General features: G+C 39.9%; 3 protein-coding genes across 3 annotated transcripts; 2 read left to right on the top strand and 1 right to left on the bottom strand.

Annotated features, from left to right (window-relative positions):
- Positions 1 to 2,132: 2,132 nt before the first annotated feature.
- LOC140940871 (uncharacterized) lies at positions 2,133 to 7,676 on the bottom strand. The gene is made up of 6 exons (XM_073389836.1): positions 7,470 to 7,676; positions 6,238 to 6,349; positions 5,392 to 5,451; positions 4,893 to 5,054; positions 3,917 to 4,001; positions 2,133 to 3,517 (listed from the first exon to the last, which is right to left on the bottom strand). The coding sequence occupies exons 1-6, from the start codon at positions 7,631 to 7,633 to the stop codon at positions 3,261 to 3,263; spliced, it is 840 nt and encodes a 279-aa protein (XP_073245937.1). The 5' UTR covers positions 7,634 to 7,676; the 3' UTR covers positions 2,133 to 3,260.
- Positions 7,677 to 8,757: 1,081 nt separating this feature from the next.
- On the top strand, positions 8,758 to 10,707 carry LOC140941304 (myosin regulatory light polypeptide 9-like). Its single transcript, XM_073390286.1, has 2 exons — positions 8,758 to 9,198; positions 10,293 to 10,707. Exons 1-2 carry the CDS (start codon positions 8,770 to 8,772, stop codon positions 10,404 to 10,406), a joined length of 543 nt encoding a protein of 180 aa, XP_073246387.1. The 5' UTR covers positions 8,758 to 8,769; the 3' UTR covers positions 10,407 to 10,707.
- Positions 10,708 to 14,852: 4,145 nt separating this feature from the next.
- LOC140940929 (uncharacterized) lies at positions 14,853 to 18,693 on the top strand. The gene is made up of 3 exons (XM_073389889.1): positions 14,853 to 14,985; positions 15,319 to 16,326; positions 18,105 to 18,693. Exons 2-3 carry the CDS (start codon positions 15,508 to 15,510, stop codon positions 18,423 to 18,425), a joined length of 1,140 nt encoding a protein of 379 aa, XP_073245990.1. The 5' UTR covers positions 14,853 to 14,985; positions 15,319 to 15,507; the 3' UTR covers positions 18,426 to 18,693.
- The last annotated feature ends 3,031 nt before the right edge of the window (positions 18,694 to 21,724 follow it).

A 21,724-nucleotide genomic window follows, 5' to 3' on the forward strand; every position in this document is an offset into this window, starting at 1 on the left:
ACATTGTTGCGCCAACAATATTGGGAGTTGCTGCGTGCGTTTTGGCTGTGGTGTACAAACGGATGCAACAACTCCCAACAATTTTGGGACCTGCAGTGCATCGTGGGAAGGATACAACCCATAAGTCTTTGTAAACCATGCGTAATGAGCGTGCGTGGCCCCAACAATGTTGGAAGACCTGTGCAAACGAATCCAACATTGTTGCGCTACGCTTAGGCGATCACGGAACAAAAGAAATGTCGGGAGTTGTTGACTGAAAAGTTTGACCGGTTTCAAACTTTGCCCAACAACACGCAACAACATGCAACAGGGTGTGCAACCGGACGCAACATGTAACATCCATCAATGTTGTTGGCCAACAATGTTGCGCCCGTTTGTACGGGGATTGACTTTAGTGCTTTTTAATTTACTCGTGCACAAAATGCTCCTATAGAGCTTTGAAGAAGACATCAAACAAATTTAATCAGGGAACAAATTAATTTTAAATCAATTTTTCATTGAATCACAACCAGATTTAACGTTTCTGGAACCAGAGGGTTATTCCTCCCGAAAGGGGTACCTTTTACAGGATTCAGGGGGTCAATTTCATAAAACTTTACAAGTGCAATTTACAAGTGCAGCTTCTGAAGTGTAGCTATTGCTTTCGGACCCTAAACAATAACTTCACTTGTAAATTACACTTGTAAAAGTTTTATGAAATTTGACCCCAGGTGTATGAAAGCGCACTTCATGGCTACGGCATTTTATTTATTAAACGCTAAAAGAAAAATCCTGTAAGTAGGTAGGTGTGAGAGGTACCATTTTTTTAGTGAGAAGTATACAAAAGGGGCACCTATTCAAAAATGGTTTATAAAAGGGTAAGGTGTTGGACCTTACGACGGAGCTTCCCCATGCAAAACGCCCGCAAGATTGCTGTACGGTAAGTAAGGATTTAAGTATAGAGGACAACAATTAAAAAAACTCGGTGGATGGGCTGTATCTAGTAACTTTTTACCCAGAAAGAGATACTCTCTCACGCTTTTTAAAAAACCTTACATTTAAAAATATCTCACCAACCGCGACCACTCTATTCCACAGGGGAATGTTGGAGTGGCCCAAATGCACAGGACACCTTCTTTGCTCAGGGTGCGGCAACTGACTGTAACAATGATCAGTGTTGTGACAATCAGTGTTATGGGCAATGTAGACTGGAGGACAGTTACTGCACTGGCAGACACCTGACCGCTGCTGTTTACGGTATCGGTAAGTACCAAGTGTGGCGTCATAGCGTGAGCCCGCAGTCACTGAGCAGAATTTTTACGGTATTCCGGAAGGTTGGAAGTTTTTTCATTGCGTACAAGATTCGCCGCTTTAGAAACGAAGGAGACTGGGCCGAGTAAGCTTTCGCAACGACATCTGGGACTGTTTCTAGGGCGGGAAAAAATTTAGCCAATAGCTGAACGGCGCGTCCCCAGTAACGATCCAAGAAACAATTTGCGGGACACATTTCTGCTCCAGTCCACTTCTCGTTTCTAAAGTGGAGACATGCGTAACTGCAAGCATCTTGGCGTGACGTGTAAACCGGCGAGAAACAGGCATCAACAATTAATTACATGGTACAAGCATTCACACTGAAAACTGAGTGAAGAAATACTATGCTATACCCAAGGATATCTATTGTATGTTATGAACGTGCAGTTCTGTCACTTGCGCTCACCATCCTTTGATGACGTTTGGAGTTTTTGCTGACCTGTGATCTACTTTGCTTTTACAATGCAAATTACAGGAATAGACCTTTGCATATAAGATGCTTCCTTTGCGCCCCATTTCTAACTGAACAATTCTGCCCAAAGAAAGAAAGAAAGAAAGCGCCTTAAAGGTCGGTAAAAAAAGACATATTCTATGTTTTGAGCTGCGCCTGAAGTCGCCCGCACGCAAGCTAAAGGCTGTATTGTTAAAAATTATAAAAGGAAAAAAGGAAACAATTCCTTCTTTGCAGTTGATGAGCCAGATGATGGGAGTGCACAAGATACTGATATCAACTCATGAAGTCATATCATGCTGGTTTTGGGAATCATCGGGAATCATCAATGGAAAGCGATTAAAGTGGTATAGACGACACCTAGCAGCAATTCTCAAAGTAAAAAAAGTGGTTTTGTTGTAAGACTGCGGACTTTATTTTATGATTAAAATAAAAAGGGGGAAAGATCATGAGCTGTGTATTTGCTTAACATATTCTAAAAGTACGCCCCAAGTCTTTTGAAATAGTCTAAGGCTATGTTGACGCTTGTGCGATACAAAACCATATCGGATAGGGCTCTGCCTCGTACCCAGACGTCTCTCTTTTGATGAAAATGTGAGCGCAAAGGAAGGCGGGAAGGAGACAACGGGCGAGACTGTCGTCTGTACCCTTCCCATGGTCCTTGCGGTCGTTTCGCGCTCGCCTCTGCCATGCGAAAAACGAAGCGCCTGAGGAGGAGGCTGGGATAGGGCTTCTGTTCAAACACAAGAACGCGCATTTCGACGCGAAGCTGCGCCGCGCTGATCTTGAAAGTGGATCTTTACGTATCGGATAGTTTTCTGCCGCTCTTCGTCGCAGAGTGAACAGCTAATCAGACCGTAACGGAAGCAAATGAGTAAGAGAGCGGACTGGAACCCACTGAGACGGAAGTAAATATTCAGAAGTGAGGCACGATGTTTGATGTGTGGGAACGACTTGTACGATTCTGTTCTGTTGTCGTTCATACTGTAATGGATCTGCCTCGTACCCAGACGTCTCTCTCGCGCGCGCAAAGGAAGGCGGGAAGGAGACAGCGGGCGTCTGCCATCTGTACCCTTTCCATGGTCCCTTGCGGCTCATCACCAGTCGCTCGCCTATACCTTGCGGAATACGAAGCGCCTGAGGAGGAGGCTGGTAATAGATAGCTTTTCACGTCGACACGAAAAGCTATCCGGTATATAGTAGGCATGTCACCGACCAAGCTTACATATTTTACAAACAAGCAGTCACCTGATGACGCTTTCTATTCTGAGTGAAGTCCGGGCGCACTCTTTTTCTGTGTTTCTTTTTCTTAACTGAAAGCTCTTTTCTTGGTAGACGTATCGCACGTAAGAGATGCCTTTAGGCTATTCAGCATCTTCAAAGTCACGTCATTTAACGGTGACTATAGCCAATAGTGATGCTGTTAGTGTACTTCTACTATAAACAAAGGAGGTACATTCACCAAGCGTTACTTTTTTGTCTTGCTAACAGGGCGTAGATGTTCATCTTTCGTGACGTCTTAAGCCCTTTCCTCTGTAATCTCGGTTCCACTTCCCTCCAGAATACCCAGAACACACGCAGAATATGCCGCAACCTCTGATGTAATGTTTGCGACAAAAACGCGAGTGTTTCCTTCGGAAATATGAATTATATTCGTCGCCGTTTGCAGTTTCTCGAGGACACCACCGGTGACGTCGTGTTTCAGAATCGACGTTGCTATGGCAACCGATAACTTCCCGTCAGGCTTCACGAAAACTTTCCGTACCAAATTAGCATCTACAAAATTAATAACAGAGACAAATTAAAAGTGGGGTAGGGGATGATGAGTGGGGCCAGTTAGAAAGTTATAAAAGAGGAGGTGGGCTAGTAAACATGGTAGAGGATTATGCTGATTTGTGATTGAATAAGGTACTCAGTTTAACAGAGTACCATTGCGAGAACCTTGGCAAGCAAAACATTAAGAAAATATGAATGATGACTTTCGATTAAATTACGAACAGATCGCCTTTGCGGGGTGGTCATTTGTTCAGTGCGGAAACGCGCGACTAATCGGCTCCTTTCGTGAATCTGTCGTTCACGTTTACTGGTGGCAAAAGGAGTTGATTTGTTGGTACAGTTGAAAGTCTAAAATTGAGAAATAATATTATCAACAAGTGGAAAAACTGCATCACTCACCTTCCTTTTCAGGAGGTTTGTCGTAAATTCCATCAACATCAGTCAGAAATACTGCCCTTTTTGGACGCAAATGTTCTACCAAACTCTACAGAATACGATAAAAGTGTGTTAATATTTTCATGCATAACCACAGTGCATACATGCTCTATAATGCACAACTGCAGCTTGGTATTCAGACAAATGACCCTATGAAAGTACCCCACCTAGTATAGTTAAAGTCTTAGTAGTAAATTCCAAGCATGTCCACTCTCTGATTCCTCCTGGTAGGAAATTTGTCAAGTTACGCTGGGTGTTTCCATAATGGGTGACCATCAAGGTCTGCCTGGAGGGGTTGGGGGGGGGGGGGGTGGCATTGGGAATTGTCAGTTCTTCCAACAGAACAGAATTTCACATAAATTAGAGACTAAAGATATTCGTCCTTGAAAAGTGATTTGAGTTTATTAGTGCGGTGAACACCAGCCTCTGCACATCCAAGGCACAATACATTCATTTCAGAAGAAAAGGACTAGATAAGCACGTAAATAGGATTGTCTTCACAAAGCAACCAAAACTGAACTATCTGAATAGGTGTGCAGCAGAACGATTTGCAATTTTATTTAGAGGTAAATTTTCAAGACTGCAGTTTGAAATTTTGTGTTATTAAGTGCCTCTTTTGGAAAGAACATAACCTAGCAGATAGTATTCTTGTCACTCTGTTACAAGTCAAGAAATTTAATGTTAAACTTTGCTAATTTTTTTTGTTTTTAGAGGTGGTAATGTTTATTGATACCATCTCAAATTTTTATTTCTTTGCTGGTCACTATGACTTTTAACATTGTTATAAAAAATACTATTGTTGGGTGGGGTTTTGCACACTATTTTGGGAGCCCACGTTACGATGCAATTTGCACTTGACTGAAGAAAAAATAAAACTGCCAGACAAATGCCTTGGGGAATGCATGCTTGAAATTGACTGATTGATAAAACTGTCATTTACCTCAATAATTTTGTCTCCGCTAAGAATAGCACATCCTTGTACATCATCTAAAACACAGTCACCATGAAGTATTGGTACAAACCCACTTCTCAACAGTTCCACTACTGGTGCGACTGCTGGCCTTGTTACAATACCTCCCCTTGTCAGCCAGGATCCACAGGGCTACAACAAAAATAAAGCATAGTGCAAATAATATGTGGCCTGCCAAAATTTTCCTTGCTAATACAAACAGATAATGACAATGATGATGATGATGACATTAATTTTTGATACTTAATGAAATTCACCTGGATTCTTACCTTGCATTTATGCAGGACATGCAGGGTCTCTGTGGTAGTTAAATTCGGTTTTTTTCTTGGTTTAAATTCTCTTTATTTCAAACTGATTATCATACATTGCTAAACAAATATATTAATAAATAAAAGTTGAACCAGGCACAAAATTGAACCAAAGCATCTGTTATCTACAGCAGAAAATATTTAGCAGGATTAATACCTACTGAAATTCCCAAAGCTGGAATGTTGTTAGCTATAAAGACTTCAATGATTATGTGATGTAACTGCATAAAAAATAAGATGAAACAGGAATCAAATATGAACTGTTACACAAAACTATTATGTCTTACCATTTGAGGAGGTATTGAGTGGGCTTGTGATCTATCTTGGAAGGGCCAGGGATGGGTGTAGCCTCTTATCAGGCTCTCGGTCAGTGCAGACGAACAAAAAATGTGAGCTGGCGGTGAAATAGTGAATGACGCAAAAAAAAGCAGGAAGAGAGAAGGGGAGAGCCTGTAAACATCTTTTCAAATACCTCATTCAAGGTGACTGCCCCGCCCACTTCCTGCAAAGCCATTTCTCATGTCAAAATGTCAAATGTCAAAACGTCAAAAGGTGCAGTGTAAGAGGGTTTCACATGATCCACACGTTTGTTAGACTCTGGACACGCAAAGCCAAATGATTGATGTACGTGTTGAAATATCAAACTGTCACAAATTGACCAATCATAGGGTATATCAGTAGCTGGTATATCGGAAAGAGGTTTTGAAAACAAGCACACTTACATTTTAAGAAATTATTCTTCTTAGTCTTATAATTAAGACCTTCTTTATACCATTAAAGTGTGTTAAATGGTGAATTCCAGTTGAGCAAACAAAAATGGATCAGATTTGTAAAGCTACCATCTTCTGATTTGTCAACAATAATATTGCTAATGTCAAAAAAAAGTCAACAAGGATAGAACAAGACTATTGCAGTCAGGACAATACTTTTAATTGTAGGTAGAACCTCATCAGTATTTTGACTGTGAAACTGTGAATGTTAAGAGTTTTTTAATGATTATTTTATACCTTGTGAACTGAAAGTCTGGTCTTTGCAAATCCAATCCGGGCTTTTGCAGGATCATCTGCAGTGAAGCCATTAGCTGTCCCATATTCATGAGCCTGGAAGTGCCCAAATGAACTAAAACATGGAGCAGAAGCAAATACAAAATATCAACCTCTTTCCCGGAATTTTCTCAGATGAAAGAATCTGCTGAGAACAAGGTTGGACAAATATGACCAAAGTGACCAAAACAACCAAAAGGATAAAAAAAGCAAAAATTACCAAAATGACCAGGATGGGTGGGGCAATGAAATGCCCTGGAAATGAGGTTGATTATATAAGGGAACATACTAACGCAACAGAGTGCAATTTCCACTTAAAATATGGTTTACAGTATTTCTAATGATAAGGGTGACTGGGAAACTCCCTGAAAGGGGGTCTCTGGGTGCCCTGGGACTACCCTTTCACCTCAGATACACTTCTACGGTGGTAATCAGGATTTATAAGAGGGGTTTATAGTGATGGGGAGATATGAATCTGCATGCCCTCAAAAATCCCTTTCTATTCTCTATCACTATGCTCAGCCAAATAGAAAATATTTCTGTTATAAGTGTGAAGAGACAAAACAACACAATGATAAGTGGAGGGAGCCGCAAGCAATCGAGTTTATAATACCAGTGAAAGTTACAGCAAAAACAAGGAATATATGCAAAAAATACGGAAACAGAGCACTAAGAAAAGCTAGATTAAAAATGCATGCTGACAAGTTATGCTGAGCAAAAAATTAAAAAACTAAACAGAGTCAGATCATTTTAAAAAAGCGATGCGAACATACAAGTACAAACTAAACTTAGGTAAACCTATATAAACCTCATACATAAGAAAGCGAAAAAGGCAGCCACGAGTAAACTGGTCAGCTTCAAGTGGTGTGAAATTCACGAGGAGTGGTTTATAAAGGATCTAATGGTCCCAATGGGAACTGAACTAAACAACGTAATCAACAACTAAAAGAAATAAATATCTCTCTGTCAAGGCAGTCACGCAACGCCGAGGCTGCTTCACAGAGAAAGAAAGGGGCCTGAAGTAGATTGTCCTGGAATATTTACTATTTTTTAACGACGAGTAACAGGAAGTATACAATGATTTGTTTCAACAGGCTACAAAATTCACATTTTTCACATAAAATTGTATCAAAACCATAAAATCCTACGTTTTTGGTGCATATATATCGCGATCGAAGAATTTAAAAGAACCTTACCCGGCTCCATGTATGACAATGCACTTCCCATTTATCTGTTTCACCAGCTTGGCCGCTGCTAGAATCGCATCATGTTTAACAGTTTCAAATGTATTCTTCTGTGTAACCGCACAGCCACCAAGTTTCACAATCACTTCTACATCACATCTGTCTGCCATAACCATCCACGGACGAGAAGGCGAAATGCGAAATCTGCCAGGCGTGCTTCTTTCATCCAGACTCCCTCGTCTGTCTCGTGCCCAGGGTTTTTTTAGGCAGTTCTCACGTGACCATCCGACCAGATCAAGGAATATGAAGCACTGGAGAAATAATGAAGTGTTCATTCTAATTCTCAAAAAAATTCGTTATTCCATATGATTATTCCACCAAAAAGGACATTATTTCATGAACTCCAAATTTCCGTTACACCTTTTCCAATTCCATCATCCGGGAAACCACGCCACGCTTCTTCCAGCCCAAGAGAATTTTGTTACATTTGGGATTGACAGGTATATTGGAATACCACTATCCCCTTCCCATACCAACTGCCCAATGTCCCGGATCCAGGACTCAGTCATCTCAAAACTAAAATAAAATAAAGTAAAATAAAAGCAAACGAACAAACAAAGGAAAAAAGTGGGGGCGGGGGGGGAGGGGGGAAGACGAAAACTCCGTCGTCCCAATTTCCTCGAAGAACTCGCGCGGAAACGCTTGCTACGCACGCTAGAGGTTTACGGATACGATAACTGATGATACATCATGTACTTACTAGCATTACGTGCATGCATCGTTTTGAAATACGCTACGTGTGGACGCGTAGTTTATTTGAAAAGGGAGAAAAAAATCACCGTTTTTCAAAAATATCTGGATACGTGTGGACAGGGCCTCACACTAAGTGTGCCAGATGTTTGATGCAACCACTTTTAATTTCAAGTATCGTCTTATGAAATGTTTTTGTATTTTTACCCTGATGGATTTACCTACCAGTAAAGCAAATTAATGAAAGTTTGACCGTGACTACTGACTACCACTTCAATCAAAGGAATTTTGAAACAGAGATCGAATGCTCAGTGCTACTTCTTTCAGTTCACGCGCGTTAATTAAAAAGTCTTCTTTCTTTCTTTCTTTCTTTTATCGGAATTCGAAAAACTATCCAGTGCGTGAGTAGCACTTAGTAACGCAGATGTGCCGAAAAATAAACTAATCAGATGTTGCATTAATTATACATCTTTGATGAATCCATTTGACTTTGCATTGTGTTAAATATTTTATTTCACGTGATTTGTAAGCCAGGATTCTAGAAAAACACTTGATTCACGCTATGATGTATCACGCAGACGGCAGCAAAATTTACCCAAGGCGAACTAGATCACGACGAACTACTGGCCCCAGGCTTAATACTACAAGTCATATAAATAAAGAGCAACTCAAACAACTACAAGAAGCATTTAATCTCATCGACCAAGACCGCGATGGCGTTATAAGCAAGGACGACCTCCAGACAATTCTAATTTCGCTCGGTCAAAAACCCACTGACAAGGAAGTTGGAGAAATGCTGAATGAGGTGCCCGGAAGTGTGGATTTTGCTCGATTTTCGTCCATGTTTGCCTCCAGAATGGGCACCGCAGATCCTGAAGATTTGATACTAAATGCTTTCAGGTGTTTTGACGAGGACTGCGATGGAGTTATAGATCTGGATGAGTTCAAAGAGTCATTAATGACCACGGGTCTAAGGCTGACAGAGCAACAGGTAAAGTATGCGGTGCCGCTTGTATAAAATTGGTGTGATTTTTATGAACCTACAATATCTTGGACAAAATAGATGGAACATTTAGACCCCACTCCTCCCAAATCAAAGTTGGCAAAATGAAGCGTTTTGGTTTTCGCGAGGCTTCATCCTTGATTATTTCGGGGTGATGAGGGTTTGCTCCAAGCAGTAGATTTCCGCCGCTTTCTCGGTCCTCCCTGGGATAAGAGCTAAGGGACCGGTCATTATTTATCGCCGGGGGGGATTTGGGGCTAAACAAGGTGAAATTTAGCCGATCCCCCCTTTGAATGTTACTTAACTGAAGTGGTCCCCCCTAATAAGATAAGATGACTTTCGCGATCCCCCCCACGTCTTCATTTTCCATGTAGGCAAATTTGAGTGGTCCCCCCTCTGAATCCTTCCAAAGTTTTCAGTGATCCCCCCTTTTGGGTTCTCAGTTACGACTGAACGCCCTTTTGTTCTCCTAAAAATCAAGTGATCCTCCCAAAATCCTCGCCCCCCGTCCCCCATTGCCAGGCGATAAATAATGACAGGTGCCTAAGGCTCATTGGTAGTCCAGCCTACTCTCCTCGCCAAAAGTCGTTGAAACCCCTATACACTTCCCTTTCCCTCAGCAATGTTGATGTGATTGCAAAGTTACGTGTCCACAACAACATTGCAAAAGGGAGGGGGGAAAGAAGAAAGAGCGAGGGAAATTTTCCAAAGTGTTTCAAGGTTTTTGTCAAAGATTGTAAGTTTGCTGCGGCTCCATTCAGTTTTCTAATCATGTCCAAGATTGTAGCTTTAGAACTAACTACCCTCTGAAATGTACGACCATTGACAGATTGAAGAGAAGATAATCTTTCTGTAAAAGTTGAACGAAAGTGCTTTCAGCTAGTTTACAAACACTACTAAAATGCGCATGTCAGTAAATCAACGACGACCCTCGAATTGCCTTGGATGTTGGACTGCCGAGTGTAGATGCTCTTCAGATTAAAGTTCGATTTTGTTCAGACACTCGGACACACTGCACCTGATCAGAGCAGTTGCTTTCAGATGAGCAATGCTCCTCTAATCAGCAGATATTTTTACTTCAGGTTGATGAGGTTTTCCTTCATGGAACGTTAACTGATGAGCATGGCAGATTTAAATGCGAAGACGTCGTGAAACTGCTAAAATATGGAGAAGGAAACTGTAGGGACGGAAGCTAAACTTTAATTTATCTTAATTGTTCCTAGTTTGTCAATTTTTTTCTTTAACCTGTTAACTGAACAGAAGGTGGTCGTCCTGGTTATGATCTAACAAACATAATGGTAACCACTTGGTAGATACTAATAAGAATTAAACTACTTTTCAACTTTCTTTATGCATTTACCATTTAAACCTATCCGGCAAAGGTAGATCGTTGTCTGGAGAAACTTAATATACAGAAATGAAAGCCAGATGACCATTTTAAACGCCACATTTGATCCGTTTGTAGGAACACTGACAACAACGGATTATGGCTTCGTACACTTCCCGGGGGGGGGGGTACTTCGGGAATTTCTGGGTGGGGATGTGCCGCTGGGACCCTAGAACCCTTAACCTATACCAGGGCTAGTTCAGCTGAATTTTGCTACCATATACTAGAGTAAACTCCCCCAAATCCCCCCTATCCTAGAGTAGCTGTTTGCCTAGTCTAGATAAAATCTTCAACCAACTGATCATTTTCCTGAAAAATGATACCCTATTCTAGACCAAAACACTCTGATTTATATACCCTATCCTAGAGTAAAGTGCTAACCAATATATGGCAGTCCCCCCCCCCCCCCCGTGCACTTCTCCTCAACACCTCGAATTTCTCGACAATGCTTGCATGAAAATACAAAATATGGGGTTCAAAACCTCCAAATAGCTCTTTAATATTGATGTAATAGCTTTTTTTGGCCTCTCAGAGTCGATGGAAGGGGATTTCCTTACCGAAAGCCAACTTTGACTAGAAATCAAAACGACGCACATGCGCAGAAGTGTGTCACATACACAATATGGCCACACGAAAGTTTTACGAATGAAATTCCTCACGGAAAAAAGATGAACATGTAGCAATTGCAACAGCTTATCAGCAGGATATGTATCGATACACAAATTATTAACTGGTTTTACTTTTTCTGCTTATTTTCATTTTGTGCTGTCTATTGTGAAATAATGACTAATTTGGAGAGACTTCACCCATGGGGTAGGGAATCTAGCTTTCATCTTCATCTGAATCGTTTTGCTTGTTCCAGATAACTCCATCAGAAAGACTTTCCGAAACGAAAAGTAAATGAAGTCGAAAATGCTCGAATTACGAAATTTAATTTGTCTATTGAAATAGCAAAATTAACATGGGCAACCAACAACCGAATGTTTCCAAAAACGCCAGAAGTGTCTCAGATGGTTTTCTCTGTGCTTTGGAAGCCCGTTTGGCTAATTTGGAAGGAGCTTTGTCACGTAAGTTCTTAGAAGGCTTTTTCGTCTCATCCGAAAGTGTTGGCTAGGCTTATGGGTCCGGTCGAAAGTTTGAGGACATGAAGTAGCCTTGCTTTCATTACCAAATAACAGGGGACATTTGCCTTTATCCCGAAATTTTTAGGAGATCTTTTTTAACAATGATCGCAAAATCTTGGTATTAAAATGTGAATAACACAACCTATCAAAATCGTTGTTAATGAAATGGAACGATTATCCAGGAATTTGTAGCTTTTCTCAAGCTTTAGAAAATTCTAGGCAATATTTGCTCCTTTTACAGAAAAAGTCGTTGGAATCCCTGAAATAAAACCCCTGCGAAATACTGTATTGCTTAAAAACCAATAAGTCCATGCAATAAGGCCAACTCGTAATAAAGTGGAAAAGGGAGGGTTCACATTTGGACGAATAATCCGTTTGACTTTATCCCTATGTTTACCTAACTTTCTTCAGTTTTGTCTATTTTTACCGATTCAGAACAATTCTAGAAACCTGACCACTTAAACAGGATTTTGCTGTTCCGTTTGCTGAAGGGGTTCTTTGTCGGGGACAGTTCTTCTAGCGAGAGGACCCTAGGACTCTGACAACGATTTGATACTTTTATTCTTTTTAATTATACTGACAGCAACACAAACGTCTTCAGCTCAGCATCTTACAACAAGTTATCACTAACTGCTAACCATCCAACTATAGCTTAGCTTGCGTAAGCTGCAACGCGTTTTTCGCCCCGGAGGGGTAGTCCCTTATTTAGGCTATATAGGTATGTGCTGCGCCAGAGGGTATGTTTTTTTAACTGTTTTGGTCTGAAATAGGGTATCAATTTCGACCATTTTGGTCTGAAATAGGGTATGGTTTGTGCACTCTAGTCTTGAATTGGGTATGGTTTTTAGAAGAATTAGCTACTTCTTCATCATTTGGCAATAAGAGCATTTCCTTTTTAATGTTTACGCCAACTACCGTGTACTTGCCGTAACAGCTTGTCACGCGCTCCGGTCACGCACCGGGCTCGCGGGCTTCAGGTCTGAAATAGGATAGGGAAAATCACAGATTTTGGTCTGAAATAGAGTAAGAATTTCAAAGAGCGTGCCGCACACCCCATCCCAATTTTTCTGGAAGTATCCCCCGGAACTTTTGGGACACAAAAAGCAGGCCATTGTGCCAGGCGTTCCTGGCACATGAGACCATGAGACCATGGAAACTGGGACTAACAATCTTTTCGTGATCGAAGCAACGCATGTTTTGCGAAGAAAGCTTAGGAAAGATTAAATTTAGAGCTTTTCCAAAACGCGTCGGTCCACGAATTCTATCGCTTGAAAACGTTGATCACTTTGAAGCAAGTGAACACTACTGAGTGGTCGGAAAAAAATAAGAATCTTAATTAGCAGAATTGCGATGGTCGGGTGTTGCTTTCACTGTATGCAAATGAGTCTTGTAATGAGCATGCAATTTATTTTCGGCGATTGAAATGACGTGCATGTAAATAACTTTTTTCGAAATCTGGCAATGATGTAATTTCTCCGGAATCGAGGCCCTTGAATTTTCGTGTACTTACGCGTATATAAGGCTGCTACCGCAGAGGTATTTTTGGTTGTCGATAACACGCGTACTAAATCAATTCAGAAACAAATAAAAAGTATCGACGTCGATAAAGTAGGAAGTAAAAAACCTTTAGCGAGTAAATCATGTTTCTTGTAGAATTAATGGCCTCCTCATTTCTCGATCTAATCTCCAAGCAGGCGAGACCTCAATGCCGCTGTAAGCGTGTTGGTACGTTCAGGCTTGCTGACCATGAGAGTTAAGAATGCTATCCCGAATGACTCTAACGAATTTCCCGTAGTTAACCAAAGTGGAATAAACAGTTCTATAAGAAAACCAATGAAAGCTTGACAGCTAAATCCACAAGGCTTTATCTACCTTAAACCCAAACAGGAACTCTGATGTAGGTAACAATCAAGGTCAGCGATGGTCCCAAAACTCACCCACTTTGAAGACTGACAATCAAACTTAATTAAACCCCTAGCTTAATGACACCTATGTCGACAAACCTATTAAAAAGGTAATAGCGCTCAAAAACCTGTTAACACATATATCGCTTAACGTTGATCTTCAAACCCAAATATAACGAGACCCTAAGCACGAGCGAACGCTCAGGAATGAACAAACTTGACGTCATCAAGAATCCTTATGATAATGATGTCAAAAAAACAACCACAAAACTACTTCATAACACGTTTTACAAATGAAAGGAGGAAAAGCCAGAGATGGATAATATTATTTCTTTTTGACAGATGAATAATTACAGCTGACGTCTAATGACTGAATGCGAATTATAATGAGTCAGTCATGTTTAGAGAACAAGAAGGATGATATGTTTATTTTTAAGTGTTGAAAAGGAATATAGGTTTATATAAAACCATAGGTTTAAAGAACAAGTTAGAAAAATTTTGCCGGCTCGGTGACTCGATCGGTGGCCTGTCCGCCAGTCGAGAGTAGAGTCTTGCAAAATTAAATAAACTACTTAAGGTATATGTTCAGTACCTCGGAGGCTCGGGGGTACAGTGCCTCTTAAGTCTTTTGAATAGCTGACGAACGACCTATCCATAAAAAGAAATTGCCACTTGAAATGATTTATTCTAAAAGGGTATCCAGTATTAGCCCGTATTATGCTGCTGTCGTTGTTTTTTCACTCCATATATTATTAAATTTTTTCATCCGTCTTACAGGTCAAGTTTTAGTACAGGAACGTTTTTAATTCAAGATTTTGTACGGCTGTTGGCGCGAATTTGAGAAGAGGGAAAAAAGGAAAATATGTTGGTTTGGCGATGGAAGAAAACATTTGATCTTCCTGCAACCTTGACGAACGTGTATAACGACATGGGCTTAGTCATCTCGTCTTTAACGAGCTTTAACGCGTGTAAAATGTGCCGTCGCTGGGTGCCCCTGAAATAAAACCCCTGCGAAATACCGTATTGCCTAAGTACCAATAGTAATTCGTAATAATGTGGAAAAGGGAGGGTTCTCATTTGAACGAATAACCCGTTTGACTTTATCCCTAGGTTTAACCAACTTTCTTCACTTTCGTCTATTTTTACCGATTCAGGACAATTCAAGAGATCTGACCACTGAACCATGACTTTGCTTTTCCGTTTTACAAATGAAAGGAGAAAAAAACAGAAATTGATAGTATTATTTGTATTTGACAGATGAATAAGTACAGCTGACGTCCAATGACTGAATGCGAATTATAATGAGACGTCAGTGTTTAGAGAACAAGAAGGATGATGTTTATTTTTAAGTGCTGAAAAGGTATTTAGGTTTATATATAACTATAGGTTTTAGAGAACAAGTTAGAAAAAATTTACTGGCTCGGTGACTCGATCGGTGGCCTCTCCGCCAGCCGAGAGTAGAGTCTTGCAAAACAAGCTACTTAAGGTATATGTTCAGTAGCTCCGAGACTCGACGGCTCAGAGCCCATTCAGTCTTTTGAACAGCTGACGAACGACCGATCCATAAAAAGAAATTGCCATGCACATAAAATAATTCATTCTAAAAAGGGTATCCAGTATTAGTTTGTATTCTGTTGATGTAGTTTTATTTTTTTCACTCCCTAAATTATTAAATTTTTTATCCGTCTTACAGGTCAAGTTTCAGTACAGGAACGTTTTTAATTCACGATTTCTTACGACTGGTGGCGGGAATTTGAGAAGGAGGGCAACAAAACAAATGTATTGCTTTGGCGATGGAAGAAAACATTTGATCTCACTAAAACCTTGACGAACGTCATAACAATGACATGGGCTTAGTCATATCGTCTTTAACGCATGTAAAATGTGCCTTAGAGTTTCGCCGAGGTCGTTCAAGTATTTCATTTTTTCATCAGTCATTTTTACTGCACTATTGATATACAGCTTTGGAATAAGCCGGGACGTAGTATACACGGCTGACTCCAAGTTCGCCAAGGACTCAAATACGTTCAAAGTGAGCAGCTGGCAGAGTTGGCAAAACGACCGTTTAGGAGACAACACGAGAACACTATCTGCTCTTTATGAGAACGTTATGACCAAAACTGCAGCTAAACGGAAGCACAGGACAAATAGCTCTGCCATAGGCTTAGTCAACAGGCACTCTTCTCGGGATGAATACTGGAGGTTTCGCAATGGAGGCATTAAAAATCAAAATACACCTGAAAATACCGCCGAAGGGAGCTTGAAACTGACTTTGAAACCCTATAGGGCTATAACAAGTCCAACTTCGTCGAAAAAGCGTACGCGAACTTTCACGGACGTGAATTCAGCCAAGGGCAAACTAAACTCATCAGTTTATGGTGAAGTAGGCTGCCCTGATAATCCGTGGAGGAAGGCGTTAAATAAGCTTCTTCGACACTGGATCCAAATTTCTAAACAAAACAATATAGAGTATGTCTTGGCGTGTGGTAGTCTCCTAGGAGCGATGCGTGATGGTGATGTCATTCCTTATGATTCAGACATCGATATTCTCGTCGATCAAAATTATTTCTCGATCTTTAAAAGGCTGTCTTCAAAGAGAGACTTTAGTACTTCAGATCAAAAGATTCGGCTGGTTGTTCAGCCAGAATTTACCTTAAACATACCAGTGGAAGTGAGGAAGCGTTTTACCTGCCAGGGAGAGGTTCGTATCTATTTCGTACTTAACTTTTTTATTCAGCTATTAGAGTTTTAATCGGATTTATTTAGTTTCATTTATTTTATATTCAGTTTTATTTATTTTAGTTTCATTTGGCTTGGGATTCGCATACAACTTCCAAAATAAGTGTGAAATAAAACAAAGTCGACGTTAGAGTAACTATTTTGTTTTGTCGTGCAGTTTCCGGATGTACCTAATAAACACGCACTCAAAGAAAACGAGTTATAAAATGTTCGAACCGTATTAGAAGTACAAATTCGAGTACGACTGGCACCGAAGTGGTCGCGACTGGTTACTGGAGCGGCCGCTTTAACGAAAGCCACAGTCCACTTCTTATCATCTTTCATACTGGCTTTCACAATGCTGGTCTTAACTTGGGTAACTGAAGCTGGTTGCTTACGAGACTGGTCGCAAAGAGAGCTCGTGTACAGCAGCCGAATCCGCAAGGAAGCATTTCAAGCTGCTGTATTACTACTAAGGAGATAGAGCAAAATATAAATTGTTTGACAGGAGAAAAGCAACTAGATACTGACAACTGAGGGATCACCACCACCACCACCACCATAGCCAGGAATCAGGCTCTGCATTGGGGCAAAAAGGAGAAAAAAAATCGGCGAGGAAAGCGATCCTATTTTACCCGATTTTTGCCTTTTTGCCCCATTGCAAAGCCTGGCCTCCCAGGCTATCACCACCATCACCAACACCACCACCAACACCATAATCATCATCATCATCATCATCATTATTATTATTATTATTTGTTTTTTTTTCTGTTGTTGTTTTTGTTGTTTTTTGGAATAATTCAATCTCAATCAGCCAATTGTAAATTGCCCATACGTAGCGAAATTTATAATTGTAGATTCAAAAACACAAATATAGTTTTCCATTATTATTATTGTCGTTATCATAGAGTTCGGTTCTTGCTGCAGATTTGGATTTTTTTTCCCAGCATTACATCATTTACTCCGCATTTAATTTCTATTTCAGTTTCATCGCATTGGGTTATTTGTTGGTTTGTTCAATGTGTACATGTTACAGGTCAAATTTGATTTCAGGTTAAATTTTTTTAACGGCTAGGTTGATTCTCAATTTCCTTTGTCTCCTAGCCCTAATTATTCACGAATTAGAGCTAGGAGACAGAGGAAATTGAGAATCAACCTAGCCGTTAAAAAAATTTAACCTGAAATCAACTTTAACCTGTAACATACACATCACTTATTAATATTCTTGAAAGGTGCATGTCATTATTACCGACACTAAGTAATCTACGTTTTAATAACTAGTCAGAACGCGATCCCCCTCTCTTGAGCTCTAACCCAATTTCCTTACCTTTATGTAACTTGGCACTTGAGATAATCGCGAAATAACCAACCATAGAGACCTTAAATAACCATCTTTCTCTAAGCCATTTTGTACCTGTGAGAAAAAAATGTTATCAATTTTATTGTATATTTTGCAGTTAATTTCTTATGTCAGTTAAGGTGGCTCTGAGCTTGCAACATTGAATAAGCCGTTGTTTAGCTTGATGACCGTTGAAGTATGGCCCCCATGCGCTATTTACCGTGAGAGCATAGTGTCTAGCTCTAGACCTATGTACATCTTGGCCCTTCGGCCTATGGTATTACCCCTTATATTGCCTTCGCCACCCTCCTCCTCCTCCTCCACCCGTCCCACTTACAAATTTGTTACTTAAGTGCTGATTAATTAATTTAAACTACAACTGTTATTTATACCTAAACTGCATTTGCGCTTCTTGTCCACAGGAAACTCCTACAATGAAAGACCAATGCTCTTTTCAAGAACCCATGGCAAGACTAATTAAAGGCAATCATCACATTGACTTTTACCATTTTTACAACAGAGTAGATGTAGTTGACGATCCCTGCGAGGATAGGCTTAAGCAGTACCATAAGAAAGATTTCTATCCATTTCGACCGTGTAGCTTTATGGGATTGCAGGCATCGTGTCCAAATAACTCTTGGGAAGTACTACGAATATATTTTGACAGTGACAACTTGGAGCCTATCTACAAGTGCAAAAATGGTACTTGGGTTGATAAAGGTGGCTTAACGGTAAAGCTTTGAATAACGACGGCTACTACTATTACTACTACTACGAAACTAAATTAAAATTTGTTAAAATTTTTTTAGTAATGATTTACGTAATAAACTGTCATCAAATCATACTAATGACTCTTGATTGACCATTGTAATCACTGCATTGTAATCATTGTTTTTTTTAATTGGGCTATTATCCCTATTAATTGTTAGTATAACTAATCTTAAAGCTTTTGCAATAATGTAACCGTAACTTCATATAGTCATGCAAATAAAGCTTAAGTTGTTGTTGTTACTGACGTCCCTTCCGAACTCAAACACTCTCAAGTTAAATAGGCCACTCAGAGGTCAATAAATCCTCACTAGTCTCCAAAATAAGGAGGACAAGCGAAAAACTTAGCAAGGGGAAGAAGTGTCGAACTAAAACCAACAACCAAAAACAACAGCGTTTACAGTACTGAGAAGAGTACTGTTTGAACCAAAGCCCGGACCATGGGGGTAGTGGAAGGAGGAGAGGGGGGGAGGTACTACGGAGTTAAAGTTACGGAGACAAAAGAGGAATTTGTTTGGGGGGGAGGGGGGGTTGGAAGACTTGTTTGAGGATAGGAAAATTTGGCAAATATTAAGACATATTTATACATTTTTTTGGCAGCTTGATTTAATTAGGAATTTCAAGGGGTGTTCAAAACAATCGGGCGCGCACAATGCTGGCCTCGCAGTTCAGACTGCCAGGTAAAAAAAGAAAAATTCAGCAGATCGTACGATGAATAAAAAAACCACAAACATTTATTTTCCGGTCCTAGTTATTTTTTTTTTTTCGTTTTTGTTGCGGATCAGAAGTCTGCGATGGTAAATCTGCCTGGTAAGAAAAAAAGAGAAGTACGTAAAAAGAGAGTGTATTTTTACGGTGACTGACTTTGCTTGTTATAAATACGTGCAAGTTGTGTGTATTTCTTTACAAACAGCAAATGGCAGGAACCTATGATGGTTGATGTAAAATTAGAAACCGACATTGTGGAAAATAGTCTTTTGGCAGTGAAAAAGAAAACAACTCACTATTAATACATTTTATGTTGTCAACTTCCCCTTGCTGCGAACGTCATGTTTTGTACATTAATGATTTATGTTATGTAAATTCCTTGGGTCTTGGCTGAAGCGGGGTTTCAAACTACAATACGCCATTGGATGCATGTTGGCTTGACACAACGACTGTTGTTTTGAAATAAATTAAGTTTCGGACTTCAGTACATTTTTTTCCGACTTTACGCGCTTAAAACATGGTTCGAGTTATCGAGGATAAAATTATACAGAAATGATCTGAACGGCAACAAAAATTACTTCGAGTTAGCAAGGGTAAAATTACAGTAACTGTATGAAGAATAGGGAAATCCACTAGAGTAAGCGGGATGTTCGAGTTAGCGAGGGTTTGAGCAAGCGAGACTAGAAAGATAGATTTCGCACGAGCAGGAGCTGATTACTCCTGGCACGAGAGGCACTAAATTTTACAGACCACAAAAGGTTTCTGCCGTATTTATTCGAATAAGCGCCCAACCTCGAATTAGCGCCCACCTCGAATAAGCGCCCATCCTAAAGGCAGAAAAAGTTAATAAGCGCCCAGCCTCGAATAAACGCCCACCCCCTCCTCCTCCCAATCAAACTCAAATAAGTGCTCATCCCCACCCCACCCACTTGAGTGAATAAATTCTAATAAGAGACTTCCCGGAGGAAGGAGTTTTCTTCAGAGTATTATACAGAAACCTTTCTTTGTTACTTCTTCGCGTTTTGTCATTAGCATTTATTGTTTTTGCAAAATAAACATACTTCACTTGCTGAAAATAGTGAAAATTAAATAAGCGCCCAGCCTCGAATAAGCGCCCACCTCAAATAAGCGCCCACTCTCAAGGTCCAAAAATTTAATAAGCGCCCAGGGCGGTTTATCGAATAAATACGGTATATCACATCTGCCTTTATTCTAACATTATATGTAACTTGGTATTTGAATTAGCGATGAGCTTCACGATATGTAAATTCCTTAGTTGTTGCTTAAAAATTACAATGCGTTAGTAAGCTTGGATACAATTTCACCCCGAATTTATATATTATTTGTGACGCGCCGTCTGTTAAAAATAAACGATCAATTTTGCGTTGAAAGTAGTTCGAACCTATCCTTGGTACAAATTATACTCACCAAACACAGAAGGTTTCCAACACGAACTGTCAAGTTGCTCTTGTGGGTTGTGAAATTCGTAAAAGGACGCTGAAGAGAAAGCACGTGCTTGAGACAACGTTGCAATGGCCAGCTGTGTTGCTGATCCACACGAAAGCGAGGCAAAGTGTGCCACTAACTGGTGAAGTAGGTCTGCTGCGCATATTAGACCCATATTGTATACACTCAACTTTATACCTTCAAGGACGTAGATTGTAAGAAAGAACAAGAAAGATCGCATGTTAATCATCACGGCAACTGCTTTTATAACGCCCTCACTGATTAGCAGCCATCGTGCATGCTGGCGCGTTCTGAGAGGAGCTTGAATTTGAAACCATAGGACCTGTCATTTATAACGGATGGTACATGACACACAAGGTTTTTACTAGAAAATGACATTAACGAAATATGACGCTTAAGGTGTTTCGATACAGTTTTTCAGCGGCGATACCGATATTTTTCAATCGCCTTAAAAGTGATTTTTTCCTTGTCCGATCGCTATAAAATTTTCACCAGTAATTGCTTATGGATTGAAATATGTGAAAATGTATATTACTATGACAACAATAAACAAAAAACTTTGAAATTGATAAAAGCCGAATTTTGTGTGATCTAGACCTGCTACTGAAAATCCAACACTAGGAACTTAAAGTTTGGTGTTTAGCAAACAATCTCCGTAAGAAGTAAAAAATTCTGTATGTTTGAATTCGACTAAAACGGAAAAATATTTCAAACCTTAAACTTTCAATAGCCGTGATAGGTTATTTAATAAAAACGTTACAAATGACTCAAATTATTCTTAAGTAGCATAAGAATGATGCTTAATGTCATATTTTGATGCCAGGAAATTTTGGTGCACTTTCGTTCATGCGATCTTGAAATCTAACCCGTTTTCTCACCACCTGTATAAGTGTAACTTCATTCAGAATTAGGACTTTTAGCGCTTTCTTGTATATCTCCAAAACGACTCGAACGAATTTTTTTAAAATCTCTTCACATAATCTTCATAATGTATACAAAAATGTCTGAAACTTTCATTAAGATTGATTCACTGCAACACCTTGAAATTTCAGGACAAACTTATCCTACGAACCGGTCAAAAATCTGCGTTACAACATTC

Source organism: Porites lutea, chromosome 6 (genome assembly GCF_958299795.1).
Source record: "Porites lutea chromosome 6, jaPorLute2.1, whole genome shotgun sequence".
In the NCBI taxonomy this organism is placed as follows: domain Eukaryota; kingdom Metazoa; phylum Cnidaria; class Anthozoa; order Scleractinia; family Poritidae; genus Porites; species Porites lutea.

Bases quoted from the DNA above. Each gene is read 5' to 3' on its own strand.
- LOC140940871 (XM_073389836.1), bottom strand. From the start codon at position 7,633: ATGGTTATGGCAGACAGATGTGATGTAGAAGTGATTGTGAAACTTGGT. The intron at 5,452-6,237 runs GTATAAAATAAT...TTTTTTATGCAG, and splicing joins CCAGACTTTCAGTTCACAAG to TTACATCACATAATCATTGA. The intron at 4,002-4,892 runs GTAAATGACAGT...CGTATTCTGTAG, and splicing joins GCGGAGACAAAATTATTGAG to AGTTTGGTAGAACATTTGCG.
- LOC140941304 (XM_073390286.1), top strand. From the start codon at position 8,770: ATGATGTATCACGCAGACGGCAGCAAAATTTACCCAAGGCGAACTAGA. The intron at 9,199-10,292 runs GTAAAGTATGCG...TTTTTACTTCAG, and splicing joins TAAGGCTGACAGAGCAACAG to GTTGATGAGGTTTTCCTTCA.
- LOC140940929 (XM_073389889.1), top strand. From the start codon at position 15,508: ATGTGCCTTAGAGTTTCGCCGAGGTCGTTCAAGTATTTCATTTTTTCA. The intron at 16,327-18,104 runs GTTCGTATCTAT...TCTTGTCCACAG, and splicing joins GTTTTACCTGCCAGGGAGAG to GAAACTCCTACAATGAAAGA.